The sequence below is a fragment of the Podarcis bocagei genome (genome assembly GCF_964188305.1).
Source record: "Podarcis bocagei genome assembly, chromosome: 14".
Classification (NCBI taxonomy): Eukaryota; Metazoa; Chordata; class Lepidosauria; order Squamata; family Lacertidae; genus Podarcis; species Podarcis bocagei.
Window position 1 is genome coordinate 44,482,039 of NC_138139.1, and position 22,266 is coordinate 44,504,304.

General features: G+C 45.5%; 1 protein-coding gene and 1 long non-coding RNA gene across 5 annotated transcripts in view; one reads left to right on the plus strand and one right to left on the minus strand.

Moving 5' to 3' along the window:
• The first annotated feature begins 1,846 nt into the window (after positions 1-1,846).
• LOC308573141 lies at positions 1,847-11,614 on the plus strand. Its single transcript, XR_014001957.1, has 4 exons — positions 1,847-1,949; positions 6,423-6,517; positions 9,790-10,014; positions 11,053-11,614. It is a non-coding gene; the product is annotated as an uncharacterized lncRNA (long non-coding RNA).
• A 9,368-nt stretch (positions 11,615-20,982) lies between these two features.
• Positions 20,983-22,266, minus strand: part of TRRAP (transformation/transcription domain associated protein) — a 176,230-nt gene continuing 174,946 nt past the window's right edge. For all 4 annotated transcript variants that reach the window (XM_081169303.1, XM_081169302.1, XM_081169300.1 and 1 more), the window contains one exon: positions 20,983-22,266. In XM_081169303.1, the coding sequence (XP_081025429.1) occupies positions 21,982-22,266 (285 nt within the window). In that variant the 3' untranslated portion in view covers positions 20,983-21,981.

The following is a 22,266-nucleotide window of genomic DNA, read 5'->3' on the forward strand; positions in this document are numbered from 1 at the left end:
CTGGCAGTTCCCTCACTGTGAAGTTACAGGGAACCAGGTAGGCAATCTTCTCGGTAGTGGCGCCCACCCTGTGGAACGCCCTCCCACCAGATGTCAAGGAAATAAACAACTTTTCGAATCTGACTTTTAGAAGATATCTGAAGACAGCCCTATATAGGGAAGTTTTTAATGTTTGATGTTTTATCGTGTTTTTAATATTCTGTTGGGAGCCACCTAGAGTGGCTGGGGAAATCCAGCCAGGTGGTCGGGGTATAAATAATAATATATTATTATTATTATTATTATTATTATTATTATTATTATTATTATTAACCTGTTGGGTGGACTAAATTATCTTTGAGGTCCTTCCAGCTCGACAAGTCTATGTTTCTACATCTGCCTATTCCTGGCTCGTGGTTATTTTGTTGGACTAGGATTCGGAAGACTGGGCTCAAGTCCTAATTCATCCAGAAAAGCTCACTTGGTGACCTTGGGGCGGATGGGCACTCTGGGTTGTTGTGAGGATAAAATGGGGGGGGGGGAGTTATGCAAACCATCATGAATTCCTTGAATGAAGGCTGGGATAAAAATAAAAACAATGAATGCATTCTCCTCAGGTTTGAAGATTCCTTAAGCAGAATACCTTCCTTGTTGGGGCAGGCAGGAAGAGGGACAGTTTAGTAGAAAAAGCAGGAATTTTTCCTCTCCAATGACACCCCCCTTCCCCATCTTTTGTGGCACAATATTTTCTCTACTGTTTTGATGGATTAAGGAAAGAAGACTTTTTTGTTCCCAAAGTAGTCGTCTTAGAAGCCTGAGCTATATAATAGGTTCCCTCTCAAATCGGCTGGGCCATGTGGCTGAGTTAATTTAACGCTGCCTGTATCTTCCAGTTCACTCTGACATGAAGTTAATTAAAATATTTGCGTGTTTTTATTCCGCTTATTACAGTTTCCTGTGGCAAAAGAGCTGTTTTATAGGCTTGTGAGTGTTACTGCACAATTAAAATATAAAAATAAAAATCCTGCACACTTTACCTAGCAGATAACGGAATCCGCTGCCGGAAATTGCAAAAACGTGCAGCGGGGTAATTGGTTGCCATTGATCCAAATGCCACAAGGCCATGTTGAGGGGGAAGGGAAAGGCATGGAATGCTCAGGGGAACTTGAGAGCGCAGGGTTCGAATCCTGATGAATCCTGAAGCGACCTTTGGCCAATCACTGCTGCTCAGCCCATCTTACTTCACAGGGTTTTTGGAGGGATTAAAGGAGGAGGGGAAGAACTATGTACGCCACTTTGGCAACTGATAGACTATATGGAATTGGCAGAAATGACTGGCAGAATCCGGGACCTGGGAGAAGAGACGGAGGAAGAGGACTGGAAAAAGTTTAAGGACTATTTGCAAAAACACTGTAAATTGTATGAATGCTAAGATGATGCAGGACAGAAAATAACTTGGCACTAGTAATTTAGTTGAAAAAAGTAAGAAAATAAGTGATTTATAAGAACAAGGATGAAATTTTATTTAATATTATGTCAAACTTAAACATTCAAGTATGTGAAAATAGAAATTAAAATTGGAGACATAATATTTGAAAACTACAAAGAGTTGAAAGAAGGTGAAGCATTGCTGACTCAACTTTATAATCGGGAACACAGATAAGGGAGATGTGAGGAAGTCCCAAAAGAAGGTTATGGAAATATGGTTTTTTTGGAAATTAATTATGTGGTATTTTTATTTACTGTATGTTGATTTTTTGCCTTTTTCTTTTCTTTTCTGTTTGTTTTATGTTGGTGATGGTGTTTTATGTGTTTGGTGTCATATTGTTTAAAACCTTTAATAAATATTTCATTTTAAAAAAAGAACTATGTACGCCACTTTGAGCTCCTTGGAGAAAATGGGTGGGATATAAATGCAAATCAACACCATGTTGGTGGACCACAGCTTCCATGTACAGGAGGGAAAGCAAGTGAGGGAACGTTTCTGTAACAGGAATATATGTTGGTTCTCCACAGTTCAGTGGTGTGTGTGTGTGTGTGTGTGTGTGTGTGTGTGTGTGTGTGTGTGTGTGTGTCTGTGTCTGTGTCTGTGTCTGTGTCTGTGTCTGTGTCTGTGTCTGTGTGTGTCTGTCTGTGTGTGTCTGTCTGTGTGTGTGTGTGTGTCTGTCTGTCTGTGTGTGTGTGTGTGTGTCTGTGTGTGTGTGTGTGTGTGTGTGTCTGTGTGTCTGTGTCTGTGTGTGTGTGTGTGTCTGTGTGTGTGTGTGTCTGTGTGTGTGTGGCTTTAAAATTTCTCCTTAGTTTATTATAATTCATTGCTTCCTCTTTATTTCCTTTGGAATAGCCTTTTTTAAAAAAATTTAAAAAATGGAAGCAAACCTTTTCCCTTTTATCCTTTTTCGCCCAGCTGGCAACCCTTTTCCCTCATGCTCCTCATGGAGCTGGAAATGAACTTGGGCTTTTGTATGCGCTGCCTTGTTTGCACACCATTATCAGAGGTGCTGGGAGAGCTTTGAAGACAGTGTTTGAGTGTTAATTGCTGCCACCAAGCCAAGGCGAGAACAAGCAACTGTTTTATTTAGTGGGGGGAAGGCAGCCCCTTACAAACATTGACTGGGGAGGGGGGCTTTAAAAAAGGAAAAAAGAAGAAGCAATTCTGCAGCCTGTTGCTTTTAAAAAAAAGAAAACAAAAGAGCTATTTTCCACAAGTGTTTGCGCCCTGTTTCTTAAGGGTGGTGGACTGCAGTTTCAATTTAACAGCCAAAAGTATGGCTTAAGGTGTGTGGGGAGGGGGGCACAGAGCTGTGAAGAATAATATTCTGTTTTTGTCACAAAAGCATCACAACCTGCCTTATACTAAGCCAGACTACAGGAAAGGGCGTAGCTAGCTGCTCCGGCGTCCGGAGCGGCAGGGGCAGGGCGATCTGCACACAGGGGCGCTGTGGCAATCCACCCAGGGGGGCGCCACAGCGAGCTGCCCATGGAGCTCGCCTGGTGGACGCAAGCCCCACACTGCCGTTTCAGGCAACGCAGGGCCCGAGCCACCGCGTCACTCGCAGGAGAGAGGAGTGGCTTGGGCACGCTGCAGGCCAAGCCCAGCGGTAAGTGCCGCACCCCCTGCGATGTGCCGTTCTGTCACCCCCTCAGGGATAACACCCAGGGCACACCGCACCCCCCGCACCCACCTTCCTACACCCCTGACTACAGGTTTGTTTAGTTCAGGTGTGTGCATGAAGCCCAATCACTGCAATCCACCATTCTGCTTTCCTCCCCAGCGCTGTCATCGAGCCCGGCCTTTGAGGGGTGAGCAAAAGCGCAAGGCCCCAGTCAGCAGAATGAGAAACAGGAGCAAACGCAAAAATTCTTACCACCTTTTGAAGTACAGTAATAATGCACATTAGTAAAGAAAGTGGGAGCGATCACATTAAGACCATCACATCCAAAGCCTAAAACTCCCTCCCTGCACCACTGTGCTGACAAATACAGCAGTCCTTTCCAAGGATATCAGGACAAAAGGAATGAAGAGGTGGAAGGGGAACCAAAACAGTTCTATTAACAAATAAACAGCAGGCATGCAAAGCATAAAATAAAACATACCCGACAGGGGCTACCTAATCTTCCCTTCAGCTGCCCGGAGCCCCAGGTAGAGCAGCAGGAGAAAGACCCCGACCGTCAGTCTCCCAGCATCAGGTCCTTCGATCTGGGCAGAAGCTCTCCAGGCTCCTCCCACCTATGGCTTTTATAGCCTCCCTTGATGTAATCAAGCGCACCTGGCATTACTCATGATTAATACAGAGCGGCTGAGAGTGTCCCACTACCTGCAGCCAGTATCCAGCCAGCACTTGCAACACAGAAGAACCCAAGAAACTCCCGACAGGCGTGTGAAACACAAGAATCCAGCAGACCTCAAGCTGGGGATGTTAAAGGGAAAGGGACATGCCACCTAACGCCTCGAAATACAATTGTCTTCCGCATTTCCACTACAACCACTGTTCCTTCCTGGTTTCACAGCATCCTCTTAGGCCCTTCACTAATGCTGGGGCAGAAACTGCAGAGAATCTAGCCAATTTTGCGTCTAGGAAACAGTTGCTGAAGAGTTAAGAAGCAATGAACAGATGTTCCAACATCTATCGCCGCCATGAGTAGTCCATGCATTACAGATGGCTGAAGGTGCATGAGTCGCTGCCTGGGCGCACAGATTTTGCAGTGTCCTTTTTAGCTTGGCTGTGGTGGAAACGGGATGGAGAGCAGATGAGTTTTGCGATAAGAAATGAGACCCACTGCATTTTAAAGTCAGGACTTACTGGTGAAGCTGGATGGCCCCATGAGTAGAGCTAGGGCAGCCACAGTTAAGGAATGCTTAAAGTGATCAATCAATCAATCAGTCTTGTTCAGGGCTGGATTTAGGTTTGATGGTGCCCTAAGCCAGTGTTTCCCAACCGGTGTTCCGCGGCACACGAGTGTGCCGTGAGACACCGGCTGGTGTGCCGCGAGATGCCTGGAGGGAGGCGGGCGAGTCGGGCGGCGAGAGGCGGGGCGGCGGCGGCGAGGAGAGGCCGCGCCTCCTGCTGCTGCCTGGCGCTCCTCCTCGCAGCCGGCAGCGCTGCCTGGGCGCCTCCGCGCGACTCTGCCTCGCTGGGTTTGGTCTCCCAGCAGAGACGGGTCACACGCGCACCTCCCTCCCTCCCTCAGCCTGCGCGGAGGGAGAGCCAGAGAGAGGCATCGCTCCTGCGCGGCGGGAGAGGGAGCAGCCGGAGCGATGCCCCAAACGAAGGCATGGGACCGGAGGGGAAATCCTCCCGGCGTGACGCTGCGCGCTGACGTCACGGGGCAGGGCTTCAATGGTGGTGTGCCGCGAGATTTTTTTTCAGCAAAGAGGTGTGCCGTTGCCCAAAAACGTTTGGGAAACACTGCCCTAAGCTACTGAAGGTAATGGGACCCTTTGTAAGTCCAGCTGTCCTTTGTCAACAACAAACTGTCACTGTTTTTTGTGTTGGATATATGCTATATGGTAATTTATGGACCGAATAGGTATCTCAAGCCATTAGCACATAACAAAATACGTATTTCATCAAAGTAATTGTTGAACTGAAATACAATTAAGAAGTATATTAATAGTGAAATGCAATTAAAAGCAAGTATATGGGGGTCCAAGAGAGTGGGGCCCTAGGCTACAGCTTGTTTAGCTTATACCTAAACCCGGCATTGGTCTTGTTATTATGTGGTCATAGACCTGAGCAAAATAAAACCAACAAGCACATAAGTAAAATATCATAACATACAAAGTGCATCAAAGTGGGTTATGAAATATGAAATAAAATATCAAGAATATCAAAAACATTTCTGAAATAAGCTACAGTATCCTACTTGACACCTTCATATCTGGGAATTAAAAGTGGCTAATAATAATAATAATAATAATAATAATAATAATAATAATAATAATAATAATAATAATAATAATATGACCAGATTAAATAAATGCTGCTCTGGACCTCAACCTCTGTCTGTTTTGGACCTTTGGTTTGGCTCCATGTGCAATGCAAGTCCATTCCCCTTGATGCCCAAACTTGACTGCCTGTAGTGGTTGTTGTTGGACTCCAACTCCCATCATGCCTGAACACTAGCCATGCCAGTTGGAACTGATGGGATTTGGAGTCCAAAGACATGAGGTGGGCCACAAGTTCCCTACTTAGAACCTGGTCATTGCTGAAGCTTGACAATACCTCCAATTTGAGAGAGAGAGAAACACAGAGAGAACCTTTGTGTTTTTTAACTGAGTTACACAACTGACAGTCTGCTTGGAAACAAATGGGATCGAATATTTCTCGCCATAAGGTTTCCCCGAGTTTATTTAAAACACAGTCCTCTGCAGCATCTGTAATCGAGTTCCACTTCAAAGCATCGTTGTGCAGTGACCTTATTTCTTCCTAGTCAATACAATCAACATAATGTTCCTTTTATATGCAAGAATTATGAAAGAGGAAGGGAGAGAGAAAAAGAAAGAAACCCAACCTCTAGCAGATGATATTTGCACCCCAGAGATGAGCATTGCAATAGCAACCTCATAGTTTATGGGATGGCATTTGAGTTCCATAGCATTTACTGCCTCATTACTCAGATAAACTATTAGTGTGTAAGCTTCTCCTTGCCTCCCCCCCCCCATATGCCATCATCTTAAATATATGCAGAAAGGGAGGAGAAAGGTGGTTGTTTTACTGGGGGGGGGGGATTGGCACAGGGGGATGGAGAATTAAAGCCTTAGGGCCACATTCCCTCTTAAGTAGTCTTCCGGGGGCCTCAAGCCAGTGGTGGATGAGGCCAGAGGCGACAGATGGATGGAGCAGCCTTTGTTTCTCTTAACCTTTCTTCAGTAAGCCGCGTTCCAGCCACACAAAAACTAGTTTCCCACACATAAATTCGCCCCCTCTCTCTTCTTCTTCCAGGCAAGCAAGAGGCATTCTGATACATCAAGGACACACTCCTACCAGGCAGAAGTGCCAGCTTGAAGAAAAATATTGGGATGGCCCAGACAAGAATGGTAATACAGTGGTACCTCGGGTTACATAGGCTTCAGGTTACATACACTTCAGGTTACAGACTCCGCTAACCCAGAAATAGTACCTTGGGTTAAGCACTTTGCTTCAGGATGAGAACAGAAATTGTGCTCTGGTGGTGTGGTGGCAGCAGGAGGCCCCATTAGCTAAAGTGGTGCTTCAGGTTAAGAACAGTTTCAGGTTAAGAACGGACCTCCAGAATGAATTAAGTACTTAACATGAGGTACCACTGTACTTGATGCTACTTGGGTCAGGGCCCTTGCATTCAAAGCAAGTTAGCCTTTAAATTGTGCCGCAGGTAGCTTTTCAGAGTTTGGTCTGCAGGAACGACTTTTTCCATATTTGCCTTAAGCGGCTAAAGCTACCTGCCTTTGTAATTCTTAAGTACTTAACCCGAGGTACCACTGTACAGGATGGAGGCTCTCAGTTTCCTCTTCTTGTTTTGAAGCCGAGGTGTCGTGTTTTCCTCGGCTTGCTCCGTCCCCATCCTGTCCTCCTGTGTACATCCCCTTCTGGCTCCAATCACAAGGGCCATAAGAAACGACGTCAGAGGTTCTTGCCCAATCCCAGCTCCCTTGCCATCCAGCAACCCTTTTACAAGTTCCTTTACAGGGCTAGTTGGGAAATGAAGTCCAGACAGGGAGAAGAAGGAAAGGCAGCAACGGCCATCAACTTTGGGGGGTCCTCAGCGCCCTCAGATGTTTTATTGGGGGGCTGAAGGAGGCCCCTAGGAGTTGGTGCCTATGCTACCAGGCAAAAGCGCTTGAGAATGGTACAAGTGAGGGAACTGGCCTGGAGTGGGGCATTACCTGAGGGAACCTGCTTTTTAAAATTTATTTCACAAGATTTGTATATTGCTTGATTGTAATAAAGCCTGAAAGTACTTTACAAGCTGAATAGAACAATACAACTATCAGGGTCTTTAAAAAAAAACAAATTAAAAACAAGTATTCAAAATATTAAAATATGATTAAAATCAACAGGGGTGAGAGAAACACCTTGAATTAGGCCCTGAAATGAACTGGCAGCCAATGCCACTGTTTTAGAAAGTGGATTCTATGAGTTCTAAAGGCCATCCCAGCCAGTCATCTGACCGCTTCATTTTGGACCAGTCAAAGTTTCAAGGGCTTCAAGAGAGCCAGTGTGGTGTAGTGGTTAAGAGCGGTAGACTCGTAATCTGGTGAACTGGGTTCGCATCTCCGCTCCTCCACATGCAGCTGGTGGGTGACCTTGGGCTAGTCACACTTCTCTGAAGTCTCTCAGCCCCACTCACCTCACAGAGTGTTTGTTGTGGGGGAGGAAGGGAAAGGAGATAGTTAGCCACTTTGAGACTCCTTCGGATAGTGATAAAGCAGGATATCAAATCCAAACTCCTCCTCCGCCGCCGCCTCTTCTTCTTCTTCTTCTTCTTCTTCTTCTTCTTCTTCTTCTTCTTCTTCTTCTTCACAACCTCAAATGGAAGGAGAGCCCACCATCTTCCAAAATAATCCTTTCTCCTGTGAAACAGCTCTTACTGTCAGAAGCTTCTTGCTAACATTTAGTCAAAATCTCTGTCCTTGCCATTTGAATCTACTGTTTCAGGTCCTACCGTCTGGAGCTGCAGAAAACAAGCTTTGCTCCATCTTCCAGCCCTTCGGATATTTGAAGGTGCTATCATATCACCATCTGATCTTCTCAAGAAACTGGCATTGTCCAATTCACACTCCCCTACTCCCAACAGCACAGCTCCCCGTGTGTGGTCTCCGAAGATACCTTCATTTCAGATGTAAAGCTAAACAAACAAGGTTTGCGGAGTGCCTGATTCATTGTTAAGGCCATCTGATCTTAATTAGGAGCCAATCTGTTAACTCTCCATGTGGAGAGAGGTTCACTCCCTTCCCCTTGTCTCTTGGCATACAGACCATATGGTTCATTTTCCAACTGGGAAGCATGCTCCATAAAACGAACAATAGCACTCCCAGGTGAAATATTGTGTTTACAATTTGGTGACATAATCAGAGGAAATTACATGCCAGCCAACTAACAAACAGTAAATGATTTGGAGTGCAGCGACTGAGGGTGGTGGTGGGCGTTCTCTTACGGGTATATCATGCTCCTTCAATCAATTTTGACCCCACCAAATGCTCACAATAATTCCGTGGCATTCATACCTCCATCATACAAAGAGGTGGCACCCACACTATGCATTTAAAAGCACTTGGTGTTGGCATCTGTCTGTCTCGAGAGAGAATGGAGGGCATCTCCGGGGGCGAAGCCAAACCGCTATGTTAGCAGCACCCAAGTGACCTTCACAGGGCGCAAGCTTGGGCAGTGTGTCTGAAGGTCCTGGGCTGCCCAGATGACAAGACCCCCTCCACCTCGGCCTCTCTGGTGTGGTCCAAAGGAAAGCAGAGCAATAATTTTGGCACCAGCTTGGCTGTAGGAGTTGCCGGAAGAAGGCGTGCAAGGCACCATCCAACCATATTAGGGACTCCACCCCGGATTTGTGTAGTAGGGCTTACTCCTTAGCCCTTTCCTCCCTCAGAGATATTCCACAAGGCAGCAGAGATTTCAGATCAGAGTTTTCCTTCCTTCCCAGGTTGATGTTGTGATAGGAATTTTGAGGTCTTAGATATATGTTAAATGTTCATAAGTGTACCAACCAAGCACGTACATAGATCAGCACAGGAAGACCGACCTGAAGCCATTTTTTATTCCCATTGTCTAGTGACCAAATGTTTTCTCTGCAAGGAGGGAGGGTGTCAGGGAGCCTTCAGGGAGACTTCCCATTGTCTCAGGAATTGAGTAATCAGCATTTTAATGGGTGACAGACTATCAGGAAAGGCAATCAGGAAAGGCAATCGGATAACCTGGCAAACAGGAAAAACAACATTCAAATTTCTGCTTTAGACCACCTTTTCTGTGATGTAGGTATGATGTATCTGGGGGGTGGTCTTAGGTTACACCCCTTCTGTGATGTATGTATGATGTATGTGGGGGTGGTCTTGATCTACAGGGTGGCAATTTCAAAAGTCTATATAAGGGCTTGCACACCACTGTTTTGGGTTCCTCCTTTCCTGCGTGTGAGGGGAGCACCCTGTTGCAACAGATCAATAAAGATCAGGCTTACTAGCTGCTTTGCTTCTCAATATTCTCTGGTTGGCCTCTGTTATTTTCTCCTACCAATAGGGAACCTATGTAAGGACTCTATAAGGGGTCCCATAAGGGGAAAAGGGCAGATTTTGTTTACAACAATGTGCTCCCATTTGCCCTTAAGGTACCACTTTAAACAGTCATGGCTTCCCCACAAGAATTCTGGAGGGTGCTGTTTCCTAAGGTGCTGGGAGTTGCTAGGAGACTCCCTATTTCATGGACGAAAAGACTATCAGTGACTGCTAACCCTGGTGCTTACGTTCTATCTTCATTGCTGGAGGCAACGTGCTTCTGAATACCAGTTGCTGGAAACAGCAGGAGGGGAAAGTGCTCTAAGAAAGTGGAGCAGGTAAGGATGGGCTGAGAGCAGGTACAAGTTGGTTGGCCAGTATCCCAGTTGTCCTAATGGACCAGTCTCCTCTGGCCCAGGGTCTAAAACTATCTAACCATGGCACTGCTTCCGTGTCAGGAAAATAAACTTTAGCTGAAGCGGTTGATGACCACTAAACAAGGCTAAGGCCTCTTCTCGGACCCTGAAATTCTCACTTCCATCACTGGAGTCCCCGAGAGCAGGTTCAGAATTTGTCCCCGACTGCTCCCCGTTTCCCAAGCGCTTGACAAAGTGTGCACAGATTAAATCATGCTGCGGGGAGGCAGTTCCCTAAATCACGCCTCTGTGCTGTGACACGCACTCTGGACTTCCCAAAGAGCTGCTGCAAATGTAAAGGCAGAAACAAGAACGTCATTTAGAAAGAGGGAACAGAGCCGCCACGCAGAGGCATGGATCGCCTCTCTTTTAGCCCAGTCACTTTCCGAAAGTCTACTGCTGCCAGGCTGCGGCAAGGCAAAGACTTTTCCAGTTAAATCATTGCATAATACGATGGTAATGAGATTCTCAGAAATCATTATGTCTCTGTCAGGTGGTAATAAAACGGAATATTTGTCTCTCTTCTGGGTTCGCTCGGAGAATATGCAGATCTGCCAGCCCTCATTATATCTTGATGGAAACAAAACCTATTAGCATAGGTGCTGTAGATTTTAATGAGGGAGACACGCTGGAAAGTAATCCGGGTCAATGGTAATGAAACAGTTACACCTAGCTGAAACTGATAAAAATCTAATTATGCCCGTATCAATGGGCTACTTCAGATATTCACTGCGTCGGTTCTCCCCCCTGTTTCAGGAAGGCATTAGACATTTCTACCTAAATGGTTCCATATAATTGGGAGGTGAAGGGTGGGGTGGGGTGAAAGAAGCTGGAGGGGGTACAGTATGCTTCAAATTTACAATAATATAAAAGGAAGAAAATTTCTTGGCTGGGAGGGAGATGTGTGTGTGCATGTTGTTAATGTGGTTTTCTTTTCTTTCTTTTTTCGTTTTTATCCAGATCAAAACATAAAATGCATCATTGAGCAAAACAAATTGACAGGGTTAGCGGAGCCTGTCAGCAAGTGTTAATTCTCAGTAAGTTTGGCTCCGACAGAAAAAAAATCAGCTTGCTAAGCCCAAGAATCCAGGGAGTTCTCCTTAAGCACCTCCTCCTGTTTGAAAGATTGCAAAATGACCTTTAGGACAGCTTGCAAGCTGAATGTGCTTGCTAATGGCGCTTGGTGGCTGGTGGCTACTAGCTACTGCACAGATACCTGGCTGGGCAAGGGGATGGAGTCAAACTGTTTGGCAACCTGATGGTAGCCAACAAGGGAGATGTGGTGGGAAAATGAGTTATGAAAGTGACCTGTGAAGTCCATAAAGCCGGGGGACGTGGTTAGAATGTCGGACCAGAATCTAGGAGACCATGGTTCGAATCCCCACTAGTCCATGTAGCTCACCGGGCAACCTTGGGCTAGTCACTGCCTCACAGCCTTCCCTGCCTCACAGGGTTGTTGTGAGGAAGTGGACAAACATGTACACCACCTTGAGCCCCTTGGAGGAAAAGGTGGGGTACAAATGCAGTTGTTGTTGTTGTAGTTGTTTAGTTGTTTAGTCGTGTCCGACTCTTCATGACCCCATGGACCAGAGCACGCCAGGCACTCCTGTCTTCCACTGCCTCCCACAGTTTGGTCACACTCATGTTAGTAGCTTTGAGAACACTGTCCAACCATCTCGCCCTCTGTCGTCCCCTTCTCCTTGTGCCCTCCATCTTTCCCAACATCAGGGTCTTTTCCAGGGAGTCTTCTCTTCTCATGAGGTGGCCAAAGTATTGGAGGCTCAGCTTCACGATCTGTCCTTCCAGGGAGCACTCAGGGCTGATTTCCTTCAGAATGGAGAGGTTTGATCTTCTTGCAGTCCATGGGACACAGATGAAATAGATGAATAGTAAATAAAAAGGTGAAAAATTCAACCCCTAGTGTCTTTGGCTGAAAGCTTTTTAGAAAGCACCAGTGGGAAAGATGTTAAGAGTGCCAGTTGCAAGAAATGTTTGCTGGGTTTGACAGAAGAATGATGAGACTTAGTGTAAGGCAGTTTGATATTTGGTGACTGACACAATGCTCTTATTTTTATCTCCTTCCCCCGCCCCTAGTTTTGTCCCATTTCCCCCCAACAGAAAGACGCCCCCCCCATGCAGCAAATGGCATATAACCTTGTTTTGCATCCAAGCTTTTATTTAAAGAACCATATGTTTGTGCACTAACTGATTTCAGTCTCACCTGTGGGAGATTTGTCCAATAAACTGTGCCCACTGCACAATATATGCCTCCCTTAATCCATCTCTTGTTGACATGGGAGGCAGCTAGGCTACTTTCTCCTTGACAGATGTCTCTCTCCCATGCCTTCTTCAAATCCACGTCCTTTCAAACCAAAGCTGAAACACAGGTCCCCCCCCCCCTCTGATCTTCCCTTCCTGGTTCCCTCTCAGCTCATCTTTGGCGTTACAATGTTCCTGAAATGCAATTCCATATCCTTCAACAGAAAGTTTCTTCTTCCTAAAAAAAAACAAAAAACCCCAACCCCTTACATTGTTTCCAGGTATTGCAGGATCATTCCTTCGTTTATCCAGCTCTGGAATTACACATTTATCTGGTGCATAGATGTCCAAAAACCCGCTCCAGGCAAACCAAGGATTGGATGTAGACTTAAGGCACACTCCTATACATTTCGACTCAGGGGTCACATTAAGTTCAATGTTCAATGGCTTAGGCCCAGGCTATCAGAAGGACCAGATTCTCCCATAAGAACCTGCCCCAGCTATGGGATCTTTGGGAAGAGACCCCTTTCTCAGTCGCACCATCCTAATAGGCAAGTTTGGTGGGGATACAGGAGAAGACCTTCTTGGCATCTGCCCCCAGGCTTTGGGACTCCCTTCCTTAGAGAGGCTGTCTCCCTCCTTGTTGTCCTTCAGCCAAGGAGGTGACGGCTGGTTTATTCCAACAGCCTTTTGGGAACAGATTGCTTTTAAGCAAAGGGCTTTTAATAGCCCTGTGCTGTTTATACTACCTGCATTTTAATAGATCTGTTTTTGCATCATTTTACTTCCCTTACAGTTTAATTACTTGTTGGCTATTTTCTGTAATAGCTTTTTTTGGCTATCTGTGTTTGTTTCAATTTGTGTGAACGGGTTTGAATCCCAGTTCTCGGGGAAGGGCAAGGAATAAATAAATAAATGTTTCAGTTTCTCCAGCGTTCCACAACCATGTGTGAATTATTTATTTATTTTAGAAAGCTGACATGAACACCCATCAACATTTTAGTATGATTCCCCCACCCCACCCAAAATGCACATTTTACCTAACGCACACAACCCTTACATGATCTTCTATGATATTTCATGCACATTCCATCCTAGTCAGTTCACTACTGACTGTGTACAGTTCTGGTCTCCTCACTTCCAAAAGGATACTGTAGGGTTGAAAAAAAATGGTTCAGAAAGGGGCAACCAAAACATTCAGATACAAATAATAATATACACCAGCACTACATTGGTGACCCCCAAATCATAGAACAGGTAGGCAACTCCAAGGTTCCCACATGCATTATAACATTTTAAAACACCGTATTTTTTGCTCTATAAGACACACTTTTTCCCTCCTAAAAAGTAAGGGGAAATGTGTGTGCGTCTTATGGAGGGAATGCAGGCTGCACAGCTATCCCAGAAGCCAGAACAGCAAGAGGGATTGCTGCTTTCGCTGCGCAGCGATCCCTCTTGCTGTTCTGGCTTCTGAGATTCAGAATATTTTTTTTCTTGTTTTCCTCCTCCAAAAACTAGGTGTGTCTTGTGGTCTGCTGCGTCTTATAGAGCAAAAAATACGGTAAGTGTTGATATGCGTTATTATCAGTGCTTTTACACTTACTGGCCAGGAGAGGATTGGAGATCAAGCTTATGGTTGTTGTTTTGAACAACCGGACAAAATCTTGCCTTCACACTTTTCCTTCTATCTCTAGAAACTAAAAGACTAGCAACTCAAGCAATTGGAACATTCCAGGCAGGGCATAGAATATCCCAAAGAGCCAGGGTGTCAGAATAGGACCTGGGAAACCATGGTTCAAATTTTCACTCAGCCATGACACTCACTGGGTGACCTTGGGCTAGTCACTGCCTCTCAGCCTAGTCTACTTTGTAGGCTTGGTGTGGGGAATAAATGAGTGGAGGATAACCACTTACACCACTTTGAGCTCCTTTTGAGTAAAATGATGGGATAGAAACGCAATGCACATATAAATATTTACACAGCTTGAGCCCTGCCCGGAGACCATGACTGCTAACTTTTTAACTGTTTTGTTTTGGAATTTGGTGTGTGTGTGTGTGTCATTATTTCACGAGCTGCTTTTCTGAAATGAAGAAAATGAGATGATTGCTTTAAAGACTATATAGTAATACGCACTAAAGTTACCTTAAAAAAATAAAAGCATACACACCCACACAGCTTATGCCTTTTAAATAATACATCTATCATCTCCTGGCTCTGTTTTATGGAATAATTGCTCTCCTTTGTTGAAAGGAACGCAGGTGGGAGAGGGGGCTCGCTTCGATATTAAAAGAGGCCTGCAACTTCTGTGACACACGCAGACCTCAATTTAAAAACCGGCTGCAGCGGTACGTTGAGAGACACCAAGGTTTTCCATGTGATCTTGACCCTACCCTGAAGTTCCCGATTGAGCAACTGCAACTGATCAAAAGATCTTGCTGAACGAGGCGATTTGATCCATTAATGCCAAAGTCTTATAAATACCACTGGGCAGCGTAGGGAGACAGGAATTAATGTGCCTTAGAGAAGCAGAACACTTGCCAAGGCCCCCTGCCCTTCCGAGATAACAGACTGAAGCTTTCCCTTAATAATAATAATAATATAACCCACAAAGTCTAAGCAGATTGGGGCTGGAACGAGGGCAGGCCTTGATTGATTGATGACGGGCAGATCCTGACAGAGCGCCTTTGCAGCTGCAGATAAATACCACCTCTCCCTCTCAAAGGAAAAGCCGCCATCAAGCATGGCTTGATTGTTCGAGCCCTTGCCTTGCTGGCTGTATAAAGCTAATGTCACCTCTAAAAATAATAAATGCGGGCACCTTGACCCGTCTCCGCACCACCTGGCCCCCTCTCCGGGGAAGAAATGTACAGACCAAGTTTCCTTGCCAGCTGCTTATGATAGCAGATCACCTAACCCTGGGTTAAATGGACTGCTCCGGTGGGGATTCTAACAAGAAACTCAAATAGCAGGTGGGGTTGGGGCTTGTGCCCTCCTCGTAATTTATGTATATAGAGTCAGGATCACAGGCATCAAGGAGGCTTTGGAGACCACGTAGCCCAGGGGCCAGCAAACCTTTCCAGCAGGGGGCTGGTCCACTGTCCCTCAGACCTTGTGGGGGGCTGGACTATATTGGGGGAGTAATGATGCAAGAGCACCACAAGCCCCAGTGGCTGCTTACCTGTGTCTTGCGAGTGGCAGGGGCAGGTGGCAGCGGAGTGCCTACCATGTGCCTACTGCCAAAAGGTACTACTCCCAAGAGGGAGGACTTATTAAAAAATGTGCTCTTAAACCACACCCTAACTACAACTGCAGGCAGTGAAAGAGTATGGGTAATTTCTTACTCACAGATAGACCTCTTATTTAGGAGTAGGCCAATGAGAATGGATTTGTAGATAAGTATAGTGCCATTGTTTTTCAGCTTGGACCTGAAGCTTTTGGCACCAACACTCTTCAGGACTGAATGGTTCTGGCTCCCTCCTCTGACAGTTCCAGGGGTTCTTCATCAGGCTGAGGACCTCCCAAGCATTGCATCCAGGTGGCCCTGCCTGTTCCTCAAGAGCCTGGGTCCTTTAGGGTGTTTGGTTCATCCTCTGAGGACTCAGTGCTGCCAAGCATGACAACTCACCCAAGTCATTTTTCTGCCTAAGGACAAGAATCTTGCCTCCTCCCCAAATTCATATAAAAGCTGGCCGGACTGGCAGCTGACTCAACACAGATGAAGGGTCGAAAGCCTCCACTGTATCTGAGGGTAGCAGAGTTGCTGATGGAGTGTAGAGCAGGCTGCCAGGCATACACCCCTCTGACTTCCAGCTCCATGCCGTCACCAGCATTTGCTGCCTGAGGCAGCTGCATCACTCTGCCAAAAGGTAGGGCCAGACCTGATCAGTCAGTTCCTATCTGAATTTGCAAGGGGTGAATTACTCAAACACCACCACCACTACCCAGTCCTGTCTCCCTCCCCACATCTACTCCACCAAGGTAAATTTGGGAGACAAGAGAGGGTTGCAGCAGGAAAAGGAGATGGCGGGGACTGGTATCTAAATGGGAGAGCTGGCCCTTTCTCAGTTTGGCCTCTGCAGGATACATTTATTTTCTCCCAGAGCAGTAAAATGTCTTGAGACAGCCCTGTCTCCAACGGGACTACCAGAGAATTAAGCTGCTGTTCCTTTTTAAAACATACACACATCATCCATCGGGTTGAAACAATTATAGTTTTGAGAGCAACACCCTCCCGCTTTGCTGCCATCAGAAAAACAAATCTTTCATTGCTACAGACAGATTCTGAGTCATCTTTCCCCAGTACCTACAGACTAATTTCTCTCTCTCTCTTTATATCTGACAATTCACAAAGAGCCCAATTACCGGGAGGAGGGGGAGGGGTGGCAAACAGAGAGCAAGGCACCAGTCTTAGAAGACGACTGAAAACACTCTGATAGTGCTACACGATTTCACTTGTGGGGACAATGATATTTAATCCAGAAGGCTGTTCTCTGAATGAGAGCAACATTTTAGCTTCCCTACCCCATCCCAGTATCACTTTACCCCTACCCGAAAATGTGTTGTTTTGCAAAGTCTTCCATTTGCCAGCTGTGATGTCCGAGAATTGACGATCTGATCCTTTCCATTTCCTCCAAAGATTGGTCTCCCTCACCCATGCCTGCATTGTAGACAAATCTTCCAGCTTGGGTTCTACAAATTTCTCATTTTCCCTTTAGTTTTCCACATTTACATAACAATTTGCATTAAATAATGATAATAATCTTAAGAAAATTCACCCGCAGGGAGTGCGACTTCCCCTTAACACACACATTCTTCTTGTATTCTTTTTTGACTCAGACATTTTTGCAATTTCCCCTAATGCAGTGCAGTTTTGGAAATCATTTCCACTCTCATATGCATTTTTATGCAATTTTCCCTACAACAGATGCATTTTTTGGTACATACTGGACGGTTGGAAAACCGCATTGCAAAATTCAGAGAAGAGATCGTTTCAAAGGTTAGCCGTGCCTTGGTGCACATATTGGTTTGAGAAGTGCGAATTAGGTACTTTCTGATTAAAATGGTAGCAAAATCCATTTTCTCCTGCAGCCCTACACGCACCTCAAGGTAGATAATTACAGGATTGCAACCAATCTTATCTTAAATAATGATGGGTCGAAGAGCAGGACTCAAAAAGACTTCAAAGAATCAGGAATCAGGTCTAGGCTGGACCCTTAGGTGTATGTTTGGAATATGTGCCCCTACAGATTCTGGTATCTATGCTTGGGATTGGCTTATTAAAAATGAATGCATGGAGGCTTGCATAACCAAGAAGGGCTGTACGCAATGTTAGCCATACTCAAGAGTATACCCATTGAAACTGATGGAAATTGATTAGGTCTATTAGTTTTCGTGAGTCTACTCTTGAGAAAAACTTAGCCAGAGGTTTATTATAGCACAGAAGTAATGGACACTGTAGGGACGCGGGTGGCGCTGTGGGTTAAACCACAGAGCCTAGGGCTTGTTGACCAGAAGGTCGGCGGTTCGAATCCCCGCGACGGGGTGAGCTTCCATTGCTTGGTCCCTGCTCCTGCCAACCTAGCAGTTTGAAAGCACGTCAAAGTGCAAGTAGATAAATAGGTACCACTCCGGTGGGAAGGTAAACGGCATTTCCGTGCGCTGCTGTGGTTTGCCAGAAGCAGCTTAGTCATGACCTGGAAGCTGTACGCCGGTTCCCTTGGCCAATAAAGCAAAATAAGCGCCACAACCCCAGAGTTGGCCACGAGGTCCCTTTACCTTTTTAATGGACACTGTACTCAGTAGGGCTTACTCCAAAGTAACTATGCACAGGATGGCTGCCTTCAGCCGTAAGAGACCATTCCCGAGGCAGGCAACAAAAGGGACGTTTCAAGAAATGGCTCGTTGTAAATAAATATATGAACAGCAATGGAGAAATCCTCCAAGAGATGTCTTAACAAGAAAGGAACTTGAAAGTATTTGAAGTGGGGCTTACGAAGAATTAAGACTCATTAGCAGGAATAGCGTAGGGGGGGGGGGGAGAAACAGCTTGTTAACACGAAGATGGGATTTAAATGATACGTTATGTTTTTAATGTGCCGTTACTTAACCCATTTTAGGATGGGCGTGGACCAGAAATGCAAGCTGATAAAAGTAAAAGTACTTTCCATCAGGCATGTTCTCTCATTAACGCATGTACAGGCTAAATTGTGTGGGGCGATAGAAAAACAAAGCTTTGGGAAATGTTTCGTACACTTCAAAATGGAAGTATGGCAAGTGTTATTTTTAAACCAGGAGTGGGTAAGAACACAATAAGAACAGCCTGCTGGATCAAGCCAAAGGTCCAGTAACATGTTCTCACAGTGGCCATTCAGTTGCTACTTCTGGGAAACCTACAAGCAGGATTTGAATACAAGAGTTCTCCTCCCGCCATCTTTAGTTTCCAGCAATTGGTATTCAGAATCATTTCTGCCTCCACCGTGGAAGCAGAGCATAGCCATAACAGATAGTAGCCATTGATGGCCCCTCTCCTCCAGGAATTTAATTCTCTCTTAAAGCCATCTGGATTGGTGGCCATCACTGTCTCCTGTGGCAGCGAGTTCCATATTTTAACAATGCACTGTGTTAATTACCGTACTTTTCCGTGTATACGATGCCCCCTATTTTGGGGGACTCAAATTTAAAACAATGGGGGAGATGGCCCAGAGTTGTTGAGCTTTTTTAGTGGAGGGTTGCCTCCACTAACATCTAACAGCTACAGCAGCAACAAATCAAATGTCCACCCTATGCACTATGCATGTATAAGATGACCTCCATTTTTCAGCATAATTTTTAAAGAAACAAACATAGTCTTATACGCGGAAACGTACAGTATGTATTTGCTCATGATTACTAGAATTATGGGACACGGGTGGCGCTGTGGGTTAAACCACAGAGCCTAGGACTTGCCGATCAGAAGGTCAGCGGTTCGAATCCCCACGACGGGGTGAGCTCCCATTGCTCGGTCCCTGCTCCTGCCAACCTAGCAGTTCGAAAGCACGTTAAAGTGCAAGTAAATAGGTACCGCTCTGGCGGGAAGGTAAACGGCGTTTCCGTGTGCTGCTCTGGTTCACCAGAAGCGGCTTAGTCATGCTGGCCACATGACCTGGAAGCTGTACGCCGGCTCCCTCGGCCAATAAAGTGAGATGAGCGCCGCAACCCCAGAGTCGGCCACGACTGGACCTAATGGTCAGGTCCCTTTACCTTTACTAGAATTATACTGGTGAAAATTCAGAAACAGTCCCTCCAAAAGCAGCCTACGGTGACACGGAACGTTAGTCTGTTGTTGGCAACTGTGTGTCTCTCAAGAGACAATGGAGTGCACCTTGGGAGGTGAAGTCAAACCGCTGTGGTAGCAGCACCAAAGTGACCACTCTGGTATCCATGTTGGTCCTACTCAAGAGCTGACCGATTGAAATCGATGGACGTGACTGACAGGTGCATTAATTTCAATTTGTCTACTCCTGAGTAGAACTTAGCTGGCTACAACCCAATAGTTCTACTCTTGCCTATGACTTTTCTGGAGATCACCCAGGGTTATTAAGGTTTGCAATTTATGGTCACTTGTGAGATGGGACTATTTTTCAAAAGGTCTACTATAAACAATTATGTGAAAGCTGCCGACCCGTGACAGAATATTTATCATGTCATTCTATTATTGCTACCTGTTCAAGCTTTCTAAATCTAATGTGCTGTGGTGGTCGAAGTAATTTAATGGAAGGTGTATTTATATATAATTTAGGTAGGTAGCCGTGTTGGTCTGACGCAGTCAAAATAAATATCTGGTATCTGAAGAAGTGTGCATGCACATGAAAGCTTATACCCAGAACAAACTTAGTTGGTCTCTACGGTGCTACTGGACAATTTTTTATTTATATATAATTGTTAGACTAAGAAAAGGTGCTAAATTAATGTTTATAAGAGTTCCCTCTCCATATTTAGCATTTATGTTTACAATATGTGTGTTTAAATATATATAATGCACTGTGTTCTGCATTTTGGTAATACAATCAGCAATATATATGGAAGGAAAAACTCTCTTTAGCTGCTACTTATGCAACACACCAAACAGAAGAGCCTTCTCAGCAGAGATACTGATGCAAGTCCCAAACCAAACATACTTCCTCATAAGCTTGTATCAAGCCAGGAGTTTTAAATCTTTTAGGAGCAGGATGCCGTTTCTTGGAACACGCCATTATGAACCAAGAGCGGTTCTCCATTCAACGAGAAACAAGAACTCACCTACTGCCATACTAAAAAACGTAGCCACAGGAAGGATTGCTGCCAACCTCTCTGGACTAATTATTCAAATGCTAATTATTCAAGTAGGCGCTGGGCGTCCTAGGCCCTCTTTAAAATGGCACAAATGGCTAGCAAATTCATTACTGCACCAGGCTCTTGTTATGTATGGGTCTTGTTCTTCGGCTGATTTAATATCTGCATTACCAAGAAGTGACATGATTATCTGCACACCGTGCATTTGTGCTGGGAACAGTGTTTTAATGCCATCAACCCTCTCTACTTTGGAAGCCTCATGTTGCCACTGCTTATTTTAATTCACTGCCCCTGAGCCCACTTCAGGAAAACGAGCACCGTTAAAGCATTTTAGAAAATATTTATTTTGAAAAAGTGCACTCTGTACAAATTGGAACTGTAACATTCTGAACACTGCAAGTTTTATAAAAAAATGCTAACATGGACCCAAATAAAAGTCATTTCTTTTCCCCCCTTCTTTTAAATTACAAAGGTAAAAACTAAAAACGTTTCCTCGAGAAGCTACTGAATGAGACACATTTAAAGATGGCAAAGCTCAAGACATAACCAGCTTATCATATACTTTCTGACTTGTGTTGCACTGGTTCCATCAAAATATGCAACTTAATGGATGACAAATTCACTTTTACAGTGCTCCTCCGACACAGAAGTGAGCCTCTAAACTAGGTTTCAGAAATGGGTCCATCTGTACAATGCACTGCAACAGTTAGGGAGAAAACTAGCACAATTTGATCATTGCTCACCCAGTGGTGACCCAAAAAGGGCAATTCTCCCCCCTTCTCTATACATTTTGTTACAAAACCACTGTACAAACCCACTACGATGCACATGTGACTGGATGAAAATGGCATTCATTCCAGCAGTCTTTGCACCAATCGGAAGGTAAACAACAAAGAAAACACTTTTTATAAAATGAAAAACAGGAACGTCACGCAGGAAGACCCACAACGTGGGGGATACAAATTCCTTAAAAGTGTTCTTGAAATAAAACAAAAAGTTTGAACGAGTAGGCCTGCAGCTTCCGAGCCACAGGCACATCCTCGCGGCGGCGCAAAGGAAGAGATGGTTCACTGTCTCCTCTCCCTAAGCCACTTCAAAGGAGCGATCCTTGGACGATAAGCATGCAAAAATGACTTCGAGGGGCATAGAGGCAGCGGTACTTCTGTAAACATGATCACACCGAAGACTGATGAAAAGGTGGGGTCAGGACGGGTGGAGATGTAGTGGCAAAGCAAGGCATGGTTCACAAAGAAGTGTTCACATTTCCCCACCCTTCTCCCCACCGCAACTGCAGGCCGTAAGAACTTCACGGCGCCAGGTCAGAGCCAGGGGTGCCAGGCGGGATCCATGCGGCAGAGGTTGTCCAGGCTGTTTGCTGCAGCAACCAGGGTGTTGACTTTGCTCTCCCCACCTTCGAACTGAGCCAGGTTATGCAGGCGCGTCATGATGGCGGTCACAGCTTTCTGAACCAGCGAAACCAGCTGCTGGCTGTCCATGTTCTCTGGCTGCCCTGCTGCCGAGAGCGGGGAGGAGGTATCCTCTTGGGTCTTCTTGTGCCAAGCAATTATTTCGTCCCGCAGCACCGTCTTCAGGATGCCATCAAC